Source organism: Bubalus kerabau, chromosome 4 (assembly GCF_029407905.1).
Source record: "Bubalus kerabau isolate K-KA32 ecotype Philippines breed swamp buffalo chromosome 4, PCC_UOA_SB_1v2, whole genome shotgun sequence".
Classification (NCBI taxonomy): domain Eukaryota; kingdom Metazoa; phylum Chordata; class Mammalia; order Artiodactyla; family Bovidae; genus Bubalus; species Bubalus kerabau.
This window is the reverse complement of record NC_073627.1, coordinates 103730638-103753048: the sequence shown is the minus strand read 5'-3', so window position 1 is coordinate 103753048 and position 22411 is coordinate 103730638. Positions and strand designations below refer to the sequence as shown.

The 22411-nt window shown below is 39.8% G+C and overlaps 1 protein-coding gene across 3 annotated transcripts in view; it reads right to left on the bottom strand.

The window, feature by feature from the left end:
* GLDC (glycine decarboxylase) overlaps nucleotides 1-22411 on the bottom strand; it is a 92282-nt gene that overhangs the window by 22792 nt on the left and 47079 nt on the right. For 2 of the 3 annotated variants that reach the window (XM_055578122.1, XM_055578124.1), the window contains exons 16-18: nucleotides 19927-19989; nucleotides 7654-7729; nucleotides 2093-2218 (exon numbers count right to left, since the gene is read on the bottom strand). In XM_055578122.1, coding sequence (XP_055434097.1) covers nucleotides 2093-2218; nucleotides 7654-7729; nucleotides 19927-19989 — 265 coding nt within the window. The remainder of the gene's footprint in view (nucleotides 1-2092; nucleotides 2219-7653; nucleotides 7730-19926; nucleotides 19990-22411) is intronic. The other variant, XM_055578123.1, reaches the window with a different exon arrangement.

Below are 22411 nucleotides of genomic sequence, written 5' to 3'. Positions count from 1 at the left end.
ACTGGAAATAGACATGCCTTATGATCCAGCAATCCCACTGCTGGGCATACACACTGAGAAAACCAGAAGGGAAAGAGACACGAGTACCCCAATGTTCATCGCAGCACTGTTTATAATAGCCAGGACATGGAAGCAACCTAGATGTCCATCAGCAGATGAATGGATAAGAAAGCTGTGGTACATATACACAATGGAGTATTATTCAGCCATTAAAAAGAATACATTTGAATCAGTTCTAATGAGGTGGATGAAACTGGAGCCTATTATACAGAGTGAAGTAAGCCAGAAAGAAAAACACCAATACAGTATACTAACGCATATATATGGAATTTAGAAAGATGGTAACAATAACCCTGTGTACGAGACAGCAGAAGAGACACTGATGTATAGATCAGTCTTATGGACTCTGTGGGAGAGGGAGAGGGTGGGAAGATTTGGGAGAATGGCATTGAAACATGTAAATATCATGTATGAAATGAGTTGCCAGTCCAGGTTCGATGCACGATACTGGATGCTTGGGGCTGGTGCACTGGGACGACCCAGAGGGATGGAATGGGGAGGGAGGAGGGAGGAGGGTTCAGGATGGGGAACACATGTATACCTGTGGCGGATTCATTTTGATATTTGGCAAATCTAATACAGTTATGTAAAGTTTAAAAATAAAATAAAATTAAAAAAAAATAAAAATAAAAATAAAAATAAAAATAAAAATAAAATAAAATTAAAAAAAAAAAAAAAAAAGAAAGATGAAGCCTTGGTCTTTTCGTTTCTCAAACTGTCTCAATGTAGGATGACACTAATAGAAGGTCCATAGCCATTTCTGCCTTCATAAATCATTCTAAAGAAATAACAAGATTCCTTGGTCAAGACCAAAAAACTATTCAGAAGATTTCTGGATATTTTGGGCTGAATTCTCTAAAGTGGTTTTCCTTTGGTTCAAATCATCTCAATAATTATTTCAGATTTTTTGCTGGTTCCAGACAAGTCAATTCTCATTGTTCATCTTGCTATGCTCATCTTGCCAAATCCATCCTATCCACTTTCCCTCCCATTCTATTGAAATTAGAATTCCCACTAGGAATGTTCTGCTCTGATTTAAAAAAAACAAACAAACATCATTTTTCTTTTGACAGAAGGCAAGCATATATGAAAGACATGTTCCTATTTTTTTTGACCAGAAAGTCAGAGAAGAGGCCCACGTGAAAACAAAACAAACAAACAAAAATTTTAAATCATATCCTATATTGGAGAGACTTAATAATTACACATTTTGACCCAGAATATTTATTGGTAAAAACTTTATGGGGCAATGGGAGGTGGGGAGGTGGATGTGAGAGATAAAAAAATGTTTGTTTTTATCTTCCTTTTGAAGGTTGTTACATGAAGTTCTCAGTCTCCATGCCTAATAACCCCAACAAAATCGCATTGCCATTCGAGTGATTTCCTTCCCTTTTAAGATGCAGCCTCCAGTCCACCAGTGGAAAGCAGATACGGTTGCTAGGCAACATCTTCCTGAAGGTTGGGAGGTTGGGAGTTTGGGAGTGGGGGTTGGTGTTGCAGGAAGGAGGATGGAATGTTGCCTGAAATTCAGCAAGTAATGGCTGGGACCATCACAAACATCTGCAAAATCTACATTTCTGTTTTAATCCCCAACACAAAGATTGAGAATACCTGTGACTTCCAGTTTGTTCACGGGGGAAGGAGAGGAAGATTGGGCAGGAGGAAGCAGGCAGATTCTGCAAGGACTAGTCTTACTATCACCATGAATAATTCATTCAGTTTCTTACACACGCACATATTAGAGGACGGAATTTCAGTTTAAAGGACCTTCTCCTTGTTAAAGAAGGAAGAGGTGAAAGAAACTATGGTCACTTTTACTCTGGACCAAAAATGTGACTCTTGCTTTCATTTTTCTTATAGAGATGGCTAGGTTTTCTGATTTTATGCCATTTTCCCTAGACTCATTCAGAGAAGGAACTGCAGTCTTTTAATGAGGATGCAAAAGAAGATAACGTTGACCTAAACCATCCCTGATCCTTGCCACTTCTTTCCAACCCAGACCTCCCCCATCTGGTAAGTGGAAGTTGAATACCATAGCCTTGAGGTGAGCTGCGTCGATGTTTCCATATTTATCCACCTCCACAGGCTGAATCTTCATGCCTGCCATGTGGGCACTTGCAGGATTGGTCCCATGTGCAGATTTTGGAATGAGGCAAACCTTACGAACGAAAGGAAGGAAAGAGAGAAAAATCACCAGGCTGTTCATAATGACAGAAAAGTCCTACGAAATGCTTGGAGCATAAATACAATAGGTGCCATATACTCTATTTAAACTGACTGGTGGTGCCTTAATATCTGCTACAACTTCATGATTACTATATTGAAAAACAGTGTCCAACAGAGGAGTTGACACCTGGATCCCCAAATACTGTTCTCGAAAGACTTTCAGAATATTAATACTCTCCTTCCTTATCCCAGTAACACCAAAACAAGCCTAGGCTTATTCTAACCTTGCCTCAGCAATAATATGTAGAAAGCACCTTACAAGAACATGAGATTAGAAATTAAACTCTAGGACTCAAATGCACACATCACAGCTCCAGTGCTCTGCTTGGCTCTGCTGGGACCCAGGAGAGATAATGGTAGACTTTATCCCAAGGCCTCCCAGTGACAACACACCAGTGATGTCATCATCATTGGATGCTTACTCTGTGCAATAGATTCTGTGCTTACATGAGAATAGCCAAGCACAAATGCCCATCAGTTTCTGCCCTGTGCTCACACAAGGCATTCACTGAGAAGGTTGGCATCTGTATAAATAAATGTCTAGAGGGACTTCTCTGGTGGTCCAGTGTTCAAGAGTCCATAATTCCAATGCAGGGGATGTGGGTTGGATCCCTGGTTGGGGAACTAAGATCCCACATGCTGTGCAGCACAACCAGATCAAAAAAATTAAATAAATAAATAAAAGGACCCTTTAGACAGGGACTGCTGCTGCTGCTGCTGCTGCTGCTAAGTCACTTCAGTCGTGTCCGACTCTGTGTGACCCCATAGACGGCAGCCCACCAGGCTCCCCCATCCCTGGGATTCTCCAGGCAAGAACACTGGAGTGGGTTGCTATTTCCTTCTCCAATGCATGAAAGTGAAAAGTGAAAGTGAAGTCTCTCAGTCGTGTCGGACTCTTAGCAACCCCATAGACTGCAGCCCACCAGGCCCCTTCGTCCATGGGATTTTCCAGGCAAGAGTACTGGAGTGGGGTGCCATTGCCTTCTCCAAGACAGGGACTACATCACCTCAAATAAGACTCCTTGGCTGGGAGGAAACATTTCTTGCTTTGTCAGGAGACTACTCCTCTCTTTCTAAACGGATCTTGGTGTTTCCAGTATAATTAGGGAAATGAAAGTTCTCAAAAAAAAAAAAAAAAAAGTCTAGTGCCCATAGGTGCCAAAGGAACTCAGAATGAGGGGGTGCCACCTCAAGTTGAAGAGATCAAGAGCTTAAAGATGTGTTGAATTCTTATGGAAAATGGTTGGTGGGCATAATACTAAAATTCCCAGGTTTAAATCATTTTCATTTCCTGCCCCCAAATCGTGTGAGCAGAGGTGAAGACACATGCTCTGTGTGATCTGATGATGCCCCACTATGGGAAAGGGCACCCTGCAGTTCCTTCCAACAGAAAGCAGTAAGGAGAAGCAACGTCGATACTGAAAACAATTCTGTTTTTGTTTTTAATTCCAGAACCAATACTGTCACCCTGTGAAGAAAAACGGACAGGCATTACAAAAATGGGCTTATGAAGGGGAAATTTAACTTAACAGCTGTTTCCTCAAAAACAGCAAAGCCATCTATTTAAGCAAAATGCATGTGACCCAAAGAGAACTATCAACAGAGGCAAAGATGAAATTACTTTGTTCTTCTGTGGACAGTTAGCACTTCTTTGACTGGTGACCCCATGAACTGCAACACACCAGGCTTCCCTGTCTTTCACTGTCTCCCAGAGTTTGCTCAAACTTATGTCCACTGAGTCAGTGATGCCATCCAATGATCTCATCCTCTTTTGCCCCCTTCTCCTCCTGCCCTTAATCTTTCCCAGCATCAGGGTCTTTTCCAATAAGTCGGCTTGTTCGCATCAGGTGGTCAAAGTATTAGAGTTTCAGCTTCAATATCACTTCGTCCAATGAATATTCAGGGTTGATTTCCTTTAGGATTAACTGGTTTGACCTCCTTGCTGTCCAGGGAACTCTCAAGAGTCTTCTCCAGCACCACAGTTTGAAAGCATCAATTCTTTAGCACTTAGTCTTCTTTATGGTACAATTCTCACATCTGCACATGTCTAGTGGAAAAACCATAGCTTTGACTATACAGACCTTTGTTGGCAAAATGTTGTCTCTGCTTTTTAATATGCTGTCTAGGGATATAAGGATTAGCAGGAAGAAAATGTCTCAGTCATTTTTTCAATGATTTGTTGCTGTTAGACATTTCTGATTTTCTATGTGGATCCTCACTTTAAAATTTGTGGTACTGTAAGGGACTTCCAATACCTAAGTTCTAGGACAATGTCCTAGGTTCTAGAACAGAACCTAGATTTGATATTTTAGCCAACACTAACTCTCTTTGGTTCATTTATGCCAATTTAGGTGGATTCTGTGTTTTTCTAACTCCCTAGTGCGCCTGGCATAGACCCAACATAGCTCATTTTCAAAAGACTTGCCGAATGAGTGAAGGATTAAGGAGAAGAAATCCTTTGCAAGGGAAATCAATTTCTTACCACTGGTCAAATCCAAAACCCAAAGGCCACTACTTTGCCTCAGGCAACTGAGAAAAGAAAAATACATACAGGTTTTGGGGGAGGTTTTGGTGGTGCTTTTTTAGTTTGTTTGGGTCAATGTATTCCCTTTGTATAGGAAATTCAATCACTGATCAGCAAACCTGAATTAGTATTTGGCTAACAAATGAGTAATAATTATAAAGTGCTTAGGATAGTGCCTGGCACATGCAATTTTTACATAAGTGTTTGTTAAATAATTTGTAGTCTCCCAAATTAAACTGGTAAATCAAGAATTTGGCCATTGCATTTTAGGAACCTCTGAAATTTAACCTAAGAGCAAATGTGAAAATAACTTCCAAAACAGTTTGAAATAAAAAAAATCATCAGGAATCCAGGAGGTTCTATAGCATATGACTTCCCCACACATTTTTTTTTTGCAAAAGAGGATATATTTTACTAGTTTCTGTGATAGTCTATTATATGGGAGCAGCTGTCTTAGACATCTCTGATACAGAAAAATCCTCCATGATTATTTGAATAATAAATCATTTTCTTCTTCTCTAACTAAAAAGTCAGGTTAAATTAAAATCTTTAGGATGCCAACATTTCCAAACTTGAGGGTTCTGTTTCTACAAGCTCAATGACTGGGTAGTCGTCCCTGCCTCCCTCATCCACCCTCAAAATGCAGCATCCCACTCCTCTCTGTCCTTCAGTGGAATAACCTCTCCTAACACTTCAGTGATAGCAGTGTGAACAGTGGAGCCAGGAGAAGCATCACACACAAGGGGACTGAGATAGAAGGGAGGACTGGAAAAAACAAAGAAGGAAAAAGAGCTGAAAAGAATCCATGTGTCATATAAGAACTCTGTTGTTGCTGTTGTTTAGTCACACAGTAGTGTCCAACTCTTTTGTGATCCATGGACTGTAGACCGCCAGGCTCCCCTGTCCATGGGATTTCCCAGGCAAGAATACTGGAGTGGGTTCCCATTTCTTTCTCTAGGGGATCTAACCAACCCAGGGGTCGAACCTATGTCTCCTGCATTGGCAGGTGGATTCTTTACCTCTGAGCCACTGGGAAACCTAGGAGAACTCTGCCCAGGCCCAGTCTCTCATCCTTTTTTTGTGACCTTTCTGGTTTGGCCCCCAGCTCCTGGACATTGGACTACCCTGGTGGCTCAGGCAGTAAAGCGTCTGCCTACAATGCGGGAGACTCGGTTTCAATCCCTGGGTGGGGAAGATCCCCCGGAGAAGGAAATGGCAACCCACTCCAGTACTCTTGCCTGGAGAATCCCATGGATGGAGGAGCCTGGTGGGCTACAGTCCATGGGGTCGCAAAGAGTCATACACGACTGAGCGACTTCACTTTCATTTTCACTTTCCTGGACATTAACAAATAGTTCCTGGGGTCAGCCTGGAGAACTAGGAACCAGTGCAGGATGGGAAGCGTCACAGAGTAGACAGAGCCTGTATTTTAGCTGGCATTTTCTAGCTGGTCACAGGCCTTCCACAAGCACCACAGTGTGGATCCCAGTGGCTTCCCCATAAAGCAGGAACAACGGAGATGGTAACACAGAATGAATGGCTCCCTCTCCCGGAGTCCCAGAAACTTCATGGTTAAAGAGCATGAACAACAAAGAGTTCCAGGGGCTACTCAGTACAAGGAAGCCACAGAGGAAAAATAGAAAAGGCAACTCTAAATGTCAGTCATCTGGCAGCCTCTCATTGGATAACCAGAATCCCAACATCTCCTTTCTAACTCTATGAAAGCACTGAAATTTTGAGGTCCAAAGAATAACTTTAATTCCAAACTAACCCTTCCTTAGAAAATTGAAGAATTCAAACCCAAGTGAAAAAAAAAATAAAAAGTTGAGATATCAAGAAGGTGGGAGAAAAAAGTTTTTCCTCCCATTTTGTGAAAGTAAAATAGTATTTAAATTCTTCCCTGCAAAATCCAGGTAACTAGCCATAAATAATCTTCCATCTTTAATAAAACTAGGAATGGACTAAGACTGGGCTACCACCAACTGCACCCTACTTTTGTGTGCAGCCAGAAGGACTCCGGCCCCTTTTTCTCTAAACTTCCCGGGCTGGGCAGATGCTTGTGACTTGCTCCTGACTCCCACCCACTAATGCCATCTCCACAGCTCATGAAGTTCAAGGTCAGCGTGGCCACCACCAGGAACACAGGCTTCCTTCGGCCGCAATCTGAAGTCTGTGTTGTTAGGTCATCGGCTAAGGGCACTGCCTCAGCATTAGTGGAGGTCTGTGGTGTCCATTAGCACCTGCTGGTCCCACAAGGGCCTCCAAAAGCAGTTTGGACCCTGGAGACTAGACTCTAACTCACAGCAAACGATGAAACAGAACCGTGAACTCTGCTCCATGTCTTCTTTTGTTGTTGAGAGCTGAGAATCACTAATAAGGAATTTATTTATTCAATAAATATTTTTTAAGCATACATAGGGCAAGAACTGTGCTCAGGCACAGTAGGAGTTATAGAAGAATGAAAGCTTGGTCTCTGCCCTCTGTCCAGGCCTGGGGCCAGGGCTGAGCCAAGGATGGAGACTTGGAATGGCAACATTCCTTCCCCTTCCACCCTTTGCTCCCTGGGGGCAGCAGTTCTGCAGCCAACTGGTTAACTTTTACAGACTGGGTTTAAGAAGCCTTTTATCTCAAAATGTTTTTCCTCAAAATGGTCCAGTGAAACATCTTAGAGGCAAGGATCGTAATAGCCACTTCATAGACATTTGTTTCTTGATTATATGTTTCCCCAACTTCTTCCAAGAAGACTTGGAGGGAGTGTCCCTCAGAACAAAAGGGACCCTAAAGTTGAACCCACTGCCATCCCCGCACCCCACTCCAGTGGTAAGCACGTGGTTGATGCTCACCGTTCTGTGTGTCTCTCCTTTTGCATCTAAGTAGGCTCGGATAGAGGCCAGCCCAGCGTATTCCCCCTGGGCTCCGCTGCAAAGACACAAAGAAAAGGGTCAGAGCTTTATGCCTCTCTGCCTTCATGTACTCATTCAGTATTCATCAGGTACGGGCTGTATGTTCACCAACATGCGACACAAAGTCCCTCCTAGAAAATAGTAAGCTCGCCTAGGACCCCTGCGTGAGCCTAAAGCCTTGAACAACCAGAACAACACCTGGTCTGGGCACTATAGCTCACCCATTGCTACTCAGAGATGGGATTTCAACTCTCGCTCAGGACCATACATCTAAAAAAAATCATTTTCATTATGGAAAGTTCCAAAACTGTGCAACAGTAGAGAGAAGAATGTAAGGGACCACCACATTGTGCCTATTACCCAGCTTTAAAAATTAAAAGATTATGGTCAATCTTGTTTCTACCTACATCCCTCACTAACCCTCTCACTCTGAACTAGATTATTGTGAAGCAAAACTCAAGCATCATATCATTTCATCAATTCAAACTTCAATATGTATCTTTCAAAGATAAGAATTATTTTTTAAAATATAATTGCACTTATCACACCTAAAATGAGGAACAATAATTTCTTAATATCACTAAATATTTAGTCAATGATCCGATTATACGGCAAAGGAATTGTACATTGAGTACAATTAATTGAGTGTAATTGAGTGTGGTACCATTTCCAACAGACTCGGGTCAGCTTTCCTAAGCCCCACATACTCACGGCTGCTAGAGGCTGGCCATACCCATCTCAGCAGTCCTTGAAGGCACCACTTTTAGAGCACATTTAATGACTAACATTCCAGGGAGGGGTGCTGAGTCAATCATAAACTGTTACTTAATGTTCTCAGTACTCTCTGCAGGAAGGAAAGGAAGTGAGTAATAGGTTTTTTAATCCCATTCAAAATGCATGTTTCCTCCATTTCACAAAATTACACCATCTTTTGACTCTGTGGAAGGCCCAGTGGTTTTGGCACTCATCCCTCCTGGTCACCCCGTAATAATGAGATCATACTCTAAAAAAGAACAAGCTTAAGAATAAACTAGATAAATTGTTTAATTTCTAAATGAAAAGCTAAGCTTGAGCCCTAGAAAACATTTTTTGAGAAAATGGTGGGATGGAACCAGTTGAATTTGAAATATCTGCAAACTAGTATAGGGACATTGATGGCTTGGTGTCAGGAGATGGCAGAATTGACGATTTAGGGCTCAGCATGAGAAGAGGACAGAGCAGAGGAAAACATCTGGAGGTGCAAGGCTTGGAGTCTGGCTGAGGAATAAAGGAAAGTGGTGAATCCACAGTGTGGGTGCCACAGAGCAACAGAAGAGACTAGATGAGCTAAGGAATAATGGTAAGTGTAAGCTGCTCCAGTAATTAAGCACTTCCTATTTGCCGGCACTGTGGTGCACAGACAAAACACAGGTAAACGAGAACCATTGCTGCTGTCCCCACCAAGCATTTTATAATTTTTTTTTTTTTGACCTCAGGAAATGTATAGACTAGTATTATGCATGGAGCAGCTCTGCAATAAATGTTTAGTCAATCTGTTCAAAACTGAGTTCTTCTTCCGTCCAGACAACATTCATGTCATCATTTCGCCCATGGAAAAGGACTTCAACAAATGGACTTTGTCTCTACTCAATACTCTGTAATGATATATTTGGAAAAAGAATTTTTTTAACAAGTGGATATATTTACATGTATAACTGATTCACTTTGATGTATAGTGGAAACTAACACATTGTAAATGAACTATACTCCAATAAAAATTAATTTAAAAATGGATTTTGTATTTCCTTCTGTGTTTTTCTCATGACTTCTACTCATCTTGTGTTGGAAGATCAATCAAAGAAGGAAAGAAGAGACTGGAGCTAGGAGCCAGTAATCTAAGAGAAAGGCAGTATGCCAAAGACTTGATCAGAAATGCTGGATGTTTTCTGGCTTAGATACTCTTAAAATCAGTCATGTTCCAAAAAAGTGCAAAAGATATATTCTAAGTCCTATATAAGGATTATTCCTGGGGTACTATGAAAATAAAGGGAATTACTAGTGCCACCTGTTGGTGAAAAAGCATTATGAACAGTATCTGCTTATCTGCATAACCCAGACTGAGAACTCATCAGAAAAGTACTACATGTGGAAGGGCAGCTAGGATAGTGGTTTTCTGACATCTATTCAAAACCAAGGGATTATACTGCATAGCACAGGGGACTCGATTCAATACTCTGTAATGGCCCAAATAGGAAAAGAATCTTAAGAGTAGATATATGTATATGTATAACTGACCCACTTTGCTATAAACCCGAAACTAACACAACATTGTAAATCTACTATAAAATAAAAATTAAATTTCTGCATAGTTACTTATGAAAAAGTTAACATAGAACCCATTTTGCATGACTGCAGAATATGCTACAATTCATGACTTAGGGTGAATCCTAGAAGTTGCCAAAATTCATGCTGAATTATACTATTCACGAACTGAGAAAACAGTAGCGTGTTTTATTTATAATTGTCAAAGTGGGATGTTGTATTGATATAAGTCAAAAGGTATTAAAAATGTGCTCTAGAGAAAATGATCATGTTATGTATGGATCATAACTGAAAATTTAGGTGCTTATAATTTCAGGTTTATACATTTTTTGAATTATTCTTGTTTTAATTTTCTCTAGATATCCTTCCAAAAATCACTAAATAGGTTAACACACCATTGTAGCTCACACACCAATGGCCACATTTAATGTGCAGTTTCAGAGAAGTTTTCTTTTAAGCTGTCTACTAGTCAGTGGGCCTATTTTATTTGTAACAACATCTGAAAGTCTTAAGTTTTCTACACGATGTCCCTAAAAAATATTACATTTAAAAAGACATTTTTGTGAAAAAGATTTTTTGAGTGATAAACTGTAAATTTAAATATGAAGTGAATTCCTTCCCATCTATAATATCTAACACCTAGCCCATTGCAAAAACTGAAACATTTGGAAGCTATAATACGCATTATTATCCAATGAAACCAAGATTTTTGTAGATATAGGATTATTCTAAAATTTATATGTAAAGACAAAGCAACTGAAATAGCATTCTGAGAAAGAAAAAAGAGGAATCAGTCCTGCTTCTAACGTCAAAGCTCTCCTTGACCTGATGTCCCTTTTCAAGTAGTTAGACAACAAGCTCCTCTGGATCTTAGTCTCCATCTGTCACATGGGGATAATGCCACCCAATTTACAGATGAATTTAAAATTAGTATTATAAAAGTAATACATTCTTCTGATTTTTTTAAAACTTCATCAATGAAAAAAGGGATGAAGCTTAAGGTAAAAAAAAAAAAAAAAAGCCCCTAATTCTTACCAGTTTTACTCCCTCAAAAGAAGCACTATTACTAATTTCTTGTGATACATAATGTTTTTTGTTTGTTTTTTACTGAAGGATAGTTGCGTTATAGAATTTTGTTTTCTGTCAAACCTCAACATGAATCAGCCATAGGTACATATATATCCCCTCCCTTTTGGACCTCCCTCCCATTTCCCTCCCCATCCCACCCCTCTAGGTTGCTACAGAGCCCCTGTTTGAGTTTCCTGAGTCATAGAGCAAATTCCCATTGGCTATCTATTTTACATATGGTAATTAAGTTTCCACATTACTCTTTCCATACATCTCACCCTCTCCTCCCCTCTCCCCATGTCCATAAGTCTATTTTCTATGTCTGTTTCTCTATTGCTGCCCTGTAAAATTTTTCAGTACTATTTTTCTAGATTAGAATACGATATTTATCTTTGTCTTTCTGACTCACTTCACTCTGTATAATAGGTTCTAGGCTCATCCATCTCATCAGAACTGACTCAAGTGCGTTTCTTTTTATGACTGAGAAATATTCCATTGTGCATATGTACCACAACTTCTTTATTCATTCATTCATCTGTCGATGGACATCTAGGTTGTTGTAATGGGCATCTAGCACTATTGTAAATAGTGCTTCAATGAACAGTGGGATACACGTGCCTTTTCCAACCCTGGTTTCCTCAGGTATATGCCTAGGAGTGGGATTGCTGGGTCATATCATATGGTGGTTTTATTCCTAGTTTTTTAAGGAATCGCCATACCATCTTCCATAGTGGCTGTATCAATTTATATTCCCATCAACAGTGCAAGAGAGTGCCCTTTTCTCCATACCCTCTCCAGCATTGTTTGTAGACTTTTTGATGATGGCCATTCTGATCAGTGTGAGATGATAACTAATTGTAGTTTTGATTTGCATTTCTCTAATACTGAGCGATATTGAGCATCTTTTCATGTGTTTGTTGGCCATCTGTATGTCTTCTTTGGAGAAATGTCTGTTTAGGTCTTTTTCCTGCTTTTTGATTGGGTTGTTTGTTTTTCTGGTATTGAGTTGTATGAATTGCTTGTATATTTTGGAAATTAATCCTTTGTCAGTTGCTTCATTTGCTATTATTTTCTTCCATTCTGAGGGTTGTCTTTTCACTTTGCTTGTAGTTTCCTTTGCTGTGCAAAAGCTTTTAAATTTAATCAGGTCCCACTTGTTTACTTTTGTTTTTATTTCCATTACTCTAGGAGGTGAGTCATAGAGGATCTTGCTTTGATTTATGTCACTGAGTGTTTGCCTATGTTTTCCTCTAAGAGTTTTATAGTTTCTGGTCTCACATTTAGGTCTTTAATCCATTGAGTTTATCTTTGTGTGTGTTGTTAGGAAGTGTTCTAATTTCATTACATGTAGCTGTCCAGTTTCCCCAGCACCATTTATTGAAGAGGCTGTCTTTATCCCATTGTATATTCTTGCCTCCTTTATCAAAAATAAGGTACTCATAGGTGCCTGGGTTTATTTCTGGGCTTTCTATCTTGTTCCATTGGTCTATATTTCTGTTTTTGTGCCAGTACCATACTGTCTTGATGACTGTAGCTTTGTAATATAATCTGAAGTCAGGAAGGTTAATTCCTCCAGCTCCATCCTTCTTTCTCAAGACTGCTTTGGCTATTCAGGATCTGATCACAGCTTCAATTTCAGTGCTTGTGACTCGGTTGTTCATAATTTCTATTTCTTCCTGGTTCAGTCTTGGCAGGTTGAACTTTTCTAAGAATCTGTCCATTTCTTCCAGGTTATCTGTTTTATCGCCATATAGTTGTTCATAATGGTCTCTTATAATCCTTTGTATTTCTGCATTGTCTGTTGTAACCTCTCCTTTTTCATTTCTACTTTTGTTGATTTGATTCTACTCTCTTTTGTCCTTGATGAGTCTGGCTAACGGTTTGTCAATTTTGTTTATCTTCTCAAAGAACCAGCTTTTAGTTTTATAAATCGTTACCATTGCTTCTTTCATTTCTTTTTCATTTATTTCTGCTCAGATAATTATGATTTCTTTCCTTCTACTAATTTTGGGTTATTTCTGTTCTTCCTTTTCCAGTTGTTTCAGGTGTAAAGTTAGGTTGTCTATTCGATATTTTTCTTATTTTTTGAGGTAGGATTGTATTGCTATAAACTTCCCTCTTAAAACTGCTTTTGCTGCATTCCATAGGTTTTGAGTTGTCATGTTTTCATTGTCATTTGTTTCTAGAAATTATTTGATTTCCTTTTTGATTTCTTCAGTAACCTGTTGGTTATTTAGAAACGTGTTGTTTAATCTCCATGTGTTTGTGTTTCTTACAGGTTTTTTTCTTGTAGTTGAAGATGCTTGATATGATTTCAATTTTCTTAAATTTATTGAAGTTTGATTGTGACCCAAGATGTGGTCTATCCTGGAGAATGTTCCATATTCACTTGAGAAGAAAGCATACTCTTCTGCATTTGGATAGAATGTCCTGAAGATATCAATGACATCCATCTCATCTAATGTATCACTTAAGATTTGCATTTCCTTATAAATTTCCTGTTTTGATGAGCTGTTCATTGGTGTGAGTGGGGTGTTAAAGTCTCCTACTGTTATTGTGTTACTGTCAATTTCTCCTTTTATGTCTGTTAGTGTTTGTCTTATGTATTGAGGTGCTCCTATTTGGTTGCATAGATATTTACAATTGTTATGTCTTCCTCTTGGATTGATCCTTTGATCATTATGTAGTGTCCTTATCTCTTGTAATTTTCTATATTTTAAGGTTTATTTGTCTGATATAAGGATTGCTACTCCAGCTTTCTTTTGCTTCCAATTTGCATGGAATCTATTTTACCATCTCTAACTTTCAGTCTATATTTGTCTTTAGGTCTGAAGTGGGTTTCTTGTAGACAGCATATATATGTCTTATTTTTTTTAATCCATTCAGCCAGTCTGTGTCTTTTGGTTGGAGCATTTAATCCATTTACATTTAAAGTATTGACATATATGCTCCTATTGCCATTTTCCTAATTGTTTGGGTTTGATTTTATAGATCTTTTTCTTCTTTTGTATTTCTTCACTATATAAGTCCCTTAAACATTTGTGTAAAGCTGGTTTGGCGGTACTGAATTCCCCTTAACTTTTGCTTGTCTGAAAAGCTTTTGATTCCTCCATCAATTTTGAATGAGATCCTTGCCAGGTACAGTAATCTTAGTTACAGATTTTTCCCTTTCAGTACTTTAAATATATCCTGCCATTCCCTTCTGGCCTACAAAGTTTCTGCTAAAAGATCAGCTGTTAAATGTATGGGGTTTCCCTTGTATGTTACTTGTTGCTTCTCCCTTGCTGTTTTTAATATTCTCTTTGTGTTTAGTCTTTGTTTGTTTGATTAGTATGTGTCTTGGCATGTTTCTCCTTTGGTTTATCCTGTATGGGACTCTTTGCTCCTCTTGGACTTGACTATTTCCTTTTCCATGTTGGGGAAATTCTCAACTATAATGTCTTCAAAAATTTTCTCATACCCTTTTTTTTTTTTTCTTCTTCTGGGACCCCTATAATTCAAATGTTGGTATGTTTGATATTGTCCCAGAAGTCTCTGAGACTGTCCTCAGCTCTTTTCATTCTTTTTACTTTATTCTGTTCTTTAGAAGTTATTTCCACCATTTTATCTTCCAGCTCACTGATTCAATCTTCTACTTCAGATATTCTGCTATTGATTCCTTCTAGAGTATTTTTAATTTCAGCAACTGTGTTGTTTGTCTCTGTATGCTTATTCTTTAATTCTTCTAGGTCTTTGTTAATTGATTCTTGCATTGTCTCCATTTTGTTTTCCAGGTTTTTTTTAATCATTTTTACTATCGTTATTCTGAATTCTTTTTCATGTGGTTTGCCTATTTCTTCTTCATTTATTTGGACTTCTGTGTTTCTAGTTTGCTCCTTCATTTGTGTAGTATTTCTCTGCCTTTTCATTAATTTTTTAACTTATTGTGTTTGGGGTCTCCTTTTCCCAGGCTTCAAGGAAAGTTGAACTCTTTCCTTGAAGAAGGTTGAATTATTTCTTCCTTTTGGTTTCTGCCTTCCTGAGGTTGGTCCAGTGGTTTGTGTAAGCTTGGTATAAGGTGAGATTTGTGCTGAGTTTTTGTTTGTGTTTGTTTGTTTTTCCTCTGATGGAAAAGACTGAGTGAGTGGTAATCCTGTCTGCTGATGATTGGGTTTGTATTTTTGTTTTCTTTGTTGTTTAGATGAGGCAACATGCACAGGGTGATACTGGTGGTTGGGTGATGCTGGGTCTTGTATTCAAGTGGTTTCTTTTGTGTGAGTTCTCACCATTTGGTACTTCCTAGGGTTAGTTCTCTGGTAATCTAGGGTCTTGGAGTCAGTGCACCCACTCCAAAGGCTCAGGGCTTGATCTCTATTGCCTGCAGTTAGTTGTTGTGGTCTTGATAAGTTGATGAATGAAAAGAACCCGAGGTCTTGCAAGGTCCTCTTCAGGAGAACATTGAGAAGGACCAGAATCCTGTCCTGCCTGCATCTGAGGTCCACAGGCGTGGCCTTCTCGGAGGAACCAGACATTTCACAGGACCATGACTCTGCAAAAGGCTTGCAGAACCACACTGCGCTTGGGAGCCAGAGTATGAAGACCACATGAAGTGTCTTGTGACAAATAATGTTTTGATGTTCAACATTTTAATGCCAAACTGTCCTCGTTAAACCCTTCTTTACTTTAAAAATACCATCCTCAAATAGTTAGGAATAAAAAAATGACCCAAGTGAAATGTTAGCTAAGAAACTGACATTATGGTAAAACTAATCACAGTAAAAGGATTAACAAAACAGCTACTGTGTCAAAATGATCTGAATCAGTATATGGCAACCTCAGAGGACCACTCTCAAGAAAACATGATAAAGTAAGAAAACATGGTAAACAGGCAGGATAAAGAGGATATGCTTCCATACCTCAGAAGGAATTCAATCAAACTCTCTGTTGCATAACTCAAATATTCCCAATAGTATCTAGGTCTCTGCTTCAAATAGCTTTAAATAAAACCCCCTCAACATGTTCTTACCAATCTCTATCTAATTTGACATAAATTCTACATTCTATGCTTAACCTTTGAATTCTGGGCAAAAAAATATCTGGACGGATCTAGCCAACCTAACCTTTCTGATATCTCAAGAGCACCTTAAAGCAGTGGTTTTCAAACTCACATCCCCAAATATCCCTGGGGGACTAGGGAGAAATATAAAGCCTTGGCTCGCACCCCAAGTGTACTGAATCAGAATTCTAGGGGTTCAGCCAAATGCAAGAACCATCCCTCGAATGAACTGGTTCAAAATTGGGAAGGGAGTATGTCAAGACTGTATATTGTCACCCTGCTTATTTAACTTCTATGCAGAGTACATCATGTGAAATGCTGGGCTAGATGAAGCACAAACTGGAATCAAGATTGCCAGGAGAAATATCAATCACCTCAGACAATGCAGATGACACCATCCTTATGGCAGAAAGTGAAGAGGAACTAAAGAGCCTCTTGATGAAAGTGAAAGAGGAGAGTGAAAAAGTTGACTTAAAACTCAACATTCAAAAACTAAGATCATGGTATCTGGTCCCATCACTTCAGGGCAAATAAATAGAGAAAAAATGGAAACAGTGGCAGACTATTTTCTTGGGCTCCAAAGCTACTGGATGGTGACTACAGCCACGAAATTAAAAGACACTTGCTCCTTGGAAGAAAAGCTATGACAAACCTAGACAGCATATTAAGTAGTAGAGACATCATTTTGCCAACAAATGTCTGTATAGCCAAAGCTATGGTTTTTCCAATAGTCATGTACGGAGAGAGAGTTGGACCCTAAAGAAGGCTGAGCATCAAAAAATTGATACTTTCAAACTGTGGTGCTAGAGAAGACTCTTGAGAGTCCCTTGGACTGCAATGAGATCAAATCAGTCAATCCTAAAGGAAATCAACCCTGAATATTCTTTGGAAGTACTGATGCTGAAACTGAAGTGTCAATACTTTGGTCACCTGATGTGAAGAGCTGATTCACTGAAAAAGACACTGATGCCAGGAAATACTGAGGGCAGGAAAAGAAGGGGGCATAAGAGGATGAGATGGTTGGATGGCATCATTGACTCAATAGACTTGAGTTTAAGCAAATTCCACGAGATAGTGAAGGACAGGGAAGCCTGGGGTGCTACAGCCCATGGAGTCACAAAGAGTCAGACACAACTGAATGACTGAAGAACTACAACAACCCCTCCAAAACCTTACAAACTGCAAAAAATCCAAATATACTCTTGAGAGTCAAGAAGTTAGGGAGAAGAGATCCTTCTCATTGCTTTATATTTCCCCAAAGATGGCTCTTTTCATCCTTCATCCTTCTTTCTCTCTCTAGCAGTCTGAGTATCTCCCTGGAAATCAGTCTCTCATCAGAGAGGGTCTCTGACATGTGGCCTCCCAGAGCTCTCCATAGGGGAGGGTTCTTAAGCTGCACTAGGCCCACTAGGAAAATGAAAGTAAAAGTTGCTCAGTTGTCTCCGACTCTTCCCAACCCCATGGACTATACAGTCCATGGAATTCTCCAGGCCAGAATACTGAAGTGGGTAACCTTTCCCTTCTCCAGGGGATCTTCCCAATCCAGGGATCAAACCCAGGTCTTCCGCATTGCAGGTGAATTCTTTACTAGCTGAACCACAAGGGAAGCCCTAGGCCCTCTAGGAAAGCAAGTCAGAAATGATCAATGACATGTCTGCTCAATGACACTGACCATGAACTTAGGAAAGAAGGGGAGGGAGATGGCCAATATCAAGTGTTTGACACTCTTTGTTGTCCATGGTGGCTCAGATGGTAAAGAATCCGCCTGCCATGTGGGAGACCTGGGCTCAATCCCTGGTTGGGGAGATCCCCTGGAGGAGGAAATGGCAACCTACTCCAGTATTCTTGCCTGTAGAATCTCCATGGACAGAGAAGCCTGACAGGCTACAGTCCGGGGCAGGGGGCGGTGTCACAAAGAGTCGGACACAACTGCGTGACTAAGCACAGCACACAGTGATCTGCACACCACAGTCATGATCTTGTGATCATGACTTAGCCTTCAAAGGCCAGTTTTAAAGTTCACTCCACTGGAAGATATGAGTCACCTAACTAAACCTCCCTCTTTGGGGTTCCTCCAGGGCAACACACTTTCCAACCAAGTAATGTACATTAGAATCACCTAAGAGCTTTTTAAACACTCAGTGAGCCCGGGTACTGCTCCTGGAGGAGATTCCAATGTAGCTAGTTTACAGGTGGGGAGGACATGGCTCCCCGCATAATTCTAATATGAAGCCAGGACTGAAAGCCCTGCGGCCCTGTGGTTTTCACGGTGTGGTAGCCAAACCAGCACATCAGCACCACTCAGGATTATATTAGAAATATGAATTCTCAGGCCTCAATCCAGACTTATTAGATCAGAAACTGTGGTGGTGGGGCTGAGCAATTTCACAAGCCCTACAGGTGATTCTCATGTATAATCAAGTTGGAGAATCATTGAGTGTGTCCTGTTCACATCTCATTTAAGAACCTTACCAGGAGGAGATTCCAAGAAAGTAACTGCTAGTTGCATCTACACTCAAGATCACAGTTTGCAGTTTTTAAAGACAAAAACAACTTCCGCACTATTATAAGCCAAGTAAGCGAATAATAATTCCAGCTTGTCTTTCACTTTAGATATCCATGGAAGGTGTTAATTACTGTTTCTGTCTGCCTCAAATGGTACATCATAATTCTAACCTAGCAGTTCCCAGAGTATTTATTTGTGTGCTGCTGAATGATTTTCAGAGTGTCACCATGGTATGGGGAGCAAGCTGAAGCAAGCTGTCCTGGGCACAGTAGGAAATGGAAAGGTAATTAAATATTATTTGGTTATGTTCTCCACCAAGCTGGAAATACTCTCTAGGTTTATAGACTGAGCAAATAAATAAGAGAAATGGGGACAAGTTTCTTGACATTTGTGTTTTAAGTTCTTTAAACAACTTTGGGATCTAACTGTTGCAGGAAATAGACCAAGTGAAGGCTTGGCTACTCGAACCAAAGATTTCACGCCACAGTTTATGGTTATAAAATCCTTCATCATCCACATTTATCAGCCATCCCTCAATGAAATCTCAAACAAATCAAGAAGGCAGTGTTCCTTGCTTGCTGTACAGGAGACAAAACTACACCTAGCTCTAGGGAGGAAGCCACATAACAGAGCTCTGGGGACCTGACATATTCCGGGTGCTAACCTTTCCTTTGCGCTGCTGATTTCCCCTCAGAAAAAAAAATACACTGAAGAGAAAGGCCATATGGCAGCCTCCATCCAGGCAGGAACTACTAGCGAAAGAGAGAATAAATGCCTTCTGTGAGCGTAACACAGGACTGAGCCGGATTGGAAGACATTATGAGGGCCCAGGAGCAGAGTCCAGGCAGAGTCATAAGGAAAACATGCAGAAACACTCAGGTTTATGCCTGAAAATTGCAGTTCTCCTGCTTAGGCATTTTAGAACCGTAGAGTTGCACTTCGAGTCCACTTGATGTTAAATATTCCTCTATTCTACAGAGCTTGCTCTTTTTCCCTTTGTTGCAAGCCTGCCTCATTTTGTTTGAGTACTGCATTGCTGCAAAGGAAGACAGGTGGTCTGCCTCAACCCCAGGGCAGGTTCAAAGCCAACTTCATTATGCCATCAACTGATGGCAAAATCCCCCTGAGATCAGGAGTGCCAGAGTGAAAATGAATCTGTAAGTGTTTTGCCATATGCATGCCCCCCACAATAAAAATAACATTTTTGAATTGTATTAAAAATATATATCATGATTTAAAAAAAATTTTAGTAATATAAAATACCATAAAGACAAAAAATAAATATCATTTGAAATTCTATCACCTTGAGATAATTATTTGGGTGTCCATCCTTTGATCCTCTTTCCATCTATGCCTCTGCATAGATCTGTAAAACAGTATGGCAGTCCCTCAAAAAATTAAACATAGAATTACCATATATCCAATAATTTCATGTATGTGTGTACACCCAAAACAACTGCTATGGCTCAAATAGGTATTTGCACACCAGTGTTCACAGCAGCATTATTCCCTATAAGCAAGAGGTCAAAGCAACCCAAATGTTCACTGATGGGTGAGTGGATAAACAAAATGTGGTATATGCATACAATGGCGTATAATTCAGCCTTTAAAAATGAGAGACATTCTGACATGCCACAACATTGTCAAACTTTGAAGATGTTATGCTAAATAAAATAAGCCAGATAGAAGGACAAATATTGTATGATTCCATTCATATGATGCACCTAGAGTAGCCAAGTTAATAGTGACAGAAGGTAGAATCATGGTTGCTAGGGGCTGGGGTACGGGCTAAGTGAGGAAATATTGCTTAATGGGTACAGAATTTCAATTTGGAAAGATAAAGAAGTTCTGGAACTGGATGGAGTTCTGGAACTTGACGGTTTTACAATGATGTGAAGGTAATGAATGCCATTGAACTTGACAGTTAAAAACAGGTAGAATAATAAATTATGCTCTGGATATTTCACCACAATGAAAAACTAAGGTAGAAAATATTTTAGAAAGTAGCAGCTGATGCTACTTCCTAAAAATTATGCCATACTTACCTTTTAAATATCATGCAGTAAGAAAAAATGAAGGGAAACATATTCAGATTCCAAACTTTCGGTGACTGGACTCTAGAACTCTATAGACACATTAACCAATTCCAACTAGTCAGGCATAATAAAAGCACCAGGAAATGGTCCCTTGATAATAAGAGATTACTAAACCCTCTGTTTTACAAGTGTAACTTCAGTGGCTAACATGGTACACTAAATTCTTTTTCTGTGCAGAGTGGTCAAGAAACTTGTGTTTCTTCTTGCAGTAACTATAAAGCTTACATTGGTCCCTGAGATTTCACTGCCGCTGCTACTGCTGCTGCTAAGTCGCTTCAGTCGTGTCGGACTCTGTGCGACCCCAGAGACCACTAGCCATCAGTAAATCGTGACGAACTAAATTGTAAGTAGTTAGCCCTGTGGTAGACTGACTCTGAGACCTGGAACACAGAATTATAAGACCTGGAAAAAAAAAAACTACCACAAATAAACCAAGATGGAGGCTGTAGTAAGCTAAAAATAAAATCATTCACATACAATATGTGGTAGATGCCTTTCTCTTTTCCCAAATGAGACATCACATTTCCTAACTCACTGGAAACATAGCCCCTGTATTTTCCCAACAAAGAAGGAGGCATTTCCCCATCTGTCACAGCAGCCTCTGCTTAGGACCAGAAATATGCACCAAGCTTCAACGGAGCCTCTGTAACTCTGAAGTCAGCTCTTGGAAATGGGTGGTGTGTCCAGGAAGTTCTGAGTTGGAGAAGGCATCACTGCCCAGAACTACAAAATAATAATGATTTCTTTTCCTCCTCCATGGAAAATGGGGTCTTACTGGCAATCATACAAATGAGGAGAGTAAGAGAGAGAAAGAGTATCAGGTCAACTGAGGAGGAGAGAGAAACTTGTAAGATGATGGTTCTCAACCTTGGCTGCAAGCTGGAATCACCTGGGGGACTTTAAAGAAAAAAACCCATGCGTGCATCCCTTCCCTCACTGTACTCTTTTCCCATCAAGATGTTGATTCTATCTGGGACTGTGAGCTGAACACCAGGATTTTTTATAGACTCATCATATGAGTCTAGTTTCTAGCCCAGGCCTGGGAACCACTGCTTTACAAAAGGAGAACCTCCTCATCCTTCAGTCAGTCTTCTGGAGACTCTGCCCAGGACCTCAATTTTTTGCAAGAGCTAATGATTTAAAACATGTTAAAGTGGTCCTGCAAAATAGCTCTCCAATAAGATAACAGAAGATGTGATCATATTCCATCACTAGAGGGCAGTTTCTTCATTGTCAGTACTTAATTAAGGTATTATTGCCTTACGTGAATTCACTCAGGTTCCTCTGGTAAAAAAAAAAAAAAAGAAAAGCTGCATGATGATTTTTTAATGAAGGTATACTACCACCTGACTTTCATAAACGTCAGTTCCGTCCTATTTATGAAATGGGTGTTTGAGAGTCTAATATTAAAAAGGTTTTGTGTCCTTTTATTTGTCATATGCCCTCTTCCTAAAGGGTTTGTATTGTATGGGATATGTTGTTTTCATAAAGTGTACGGCTCTGCTGTTACCTATGTTACCAAAACAGGAGGGAAGGTGTGATAGTATCTGACTAAGATCTGATTACTTTCTGTCTCAGAAAGTGAGCCAATAAATTGGCTCAGTTTTAAAATCACTTGATTTTTTAATCTTGAAATAGAAATTTGGCATTTCTAACAAGCTTCTAGGTGATGCCAATGTTGTGACTGCTGGT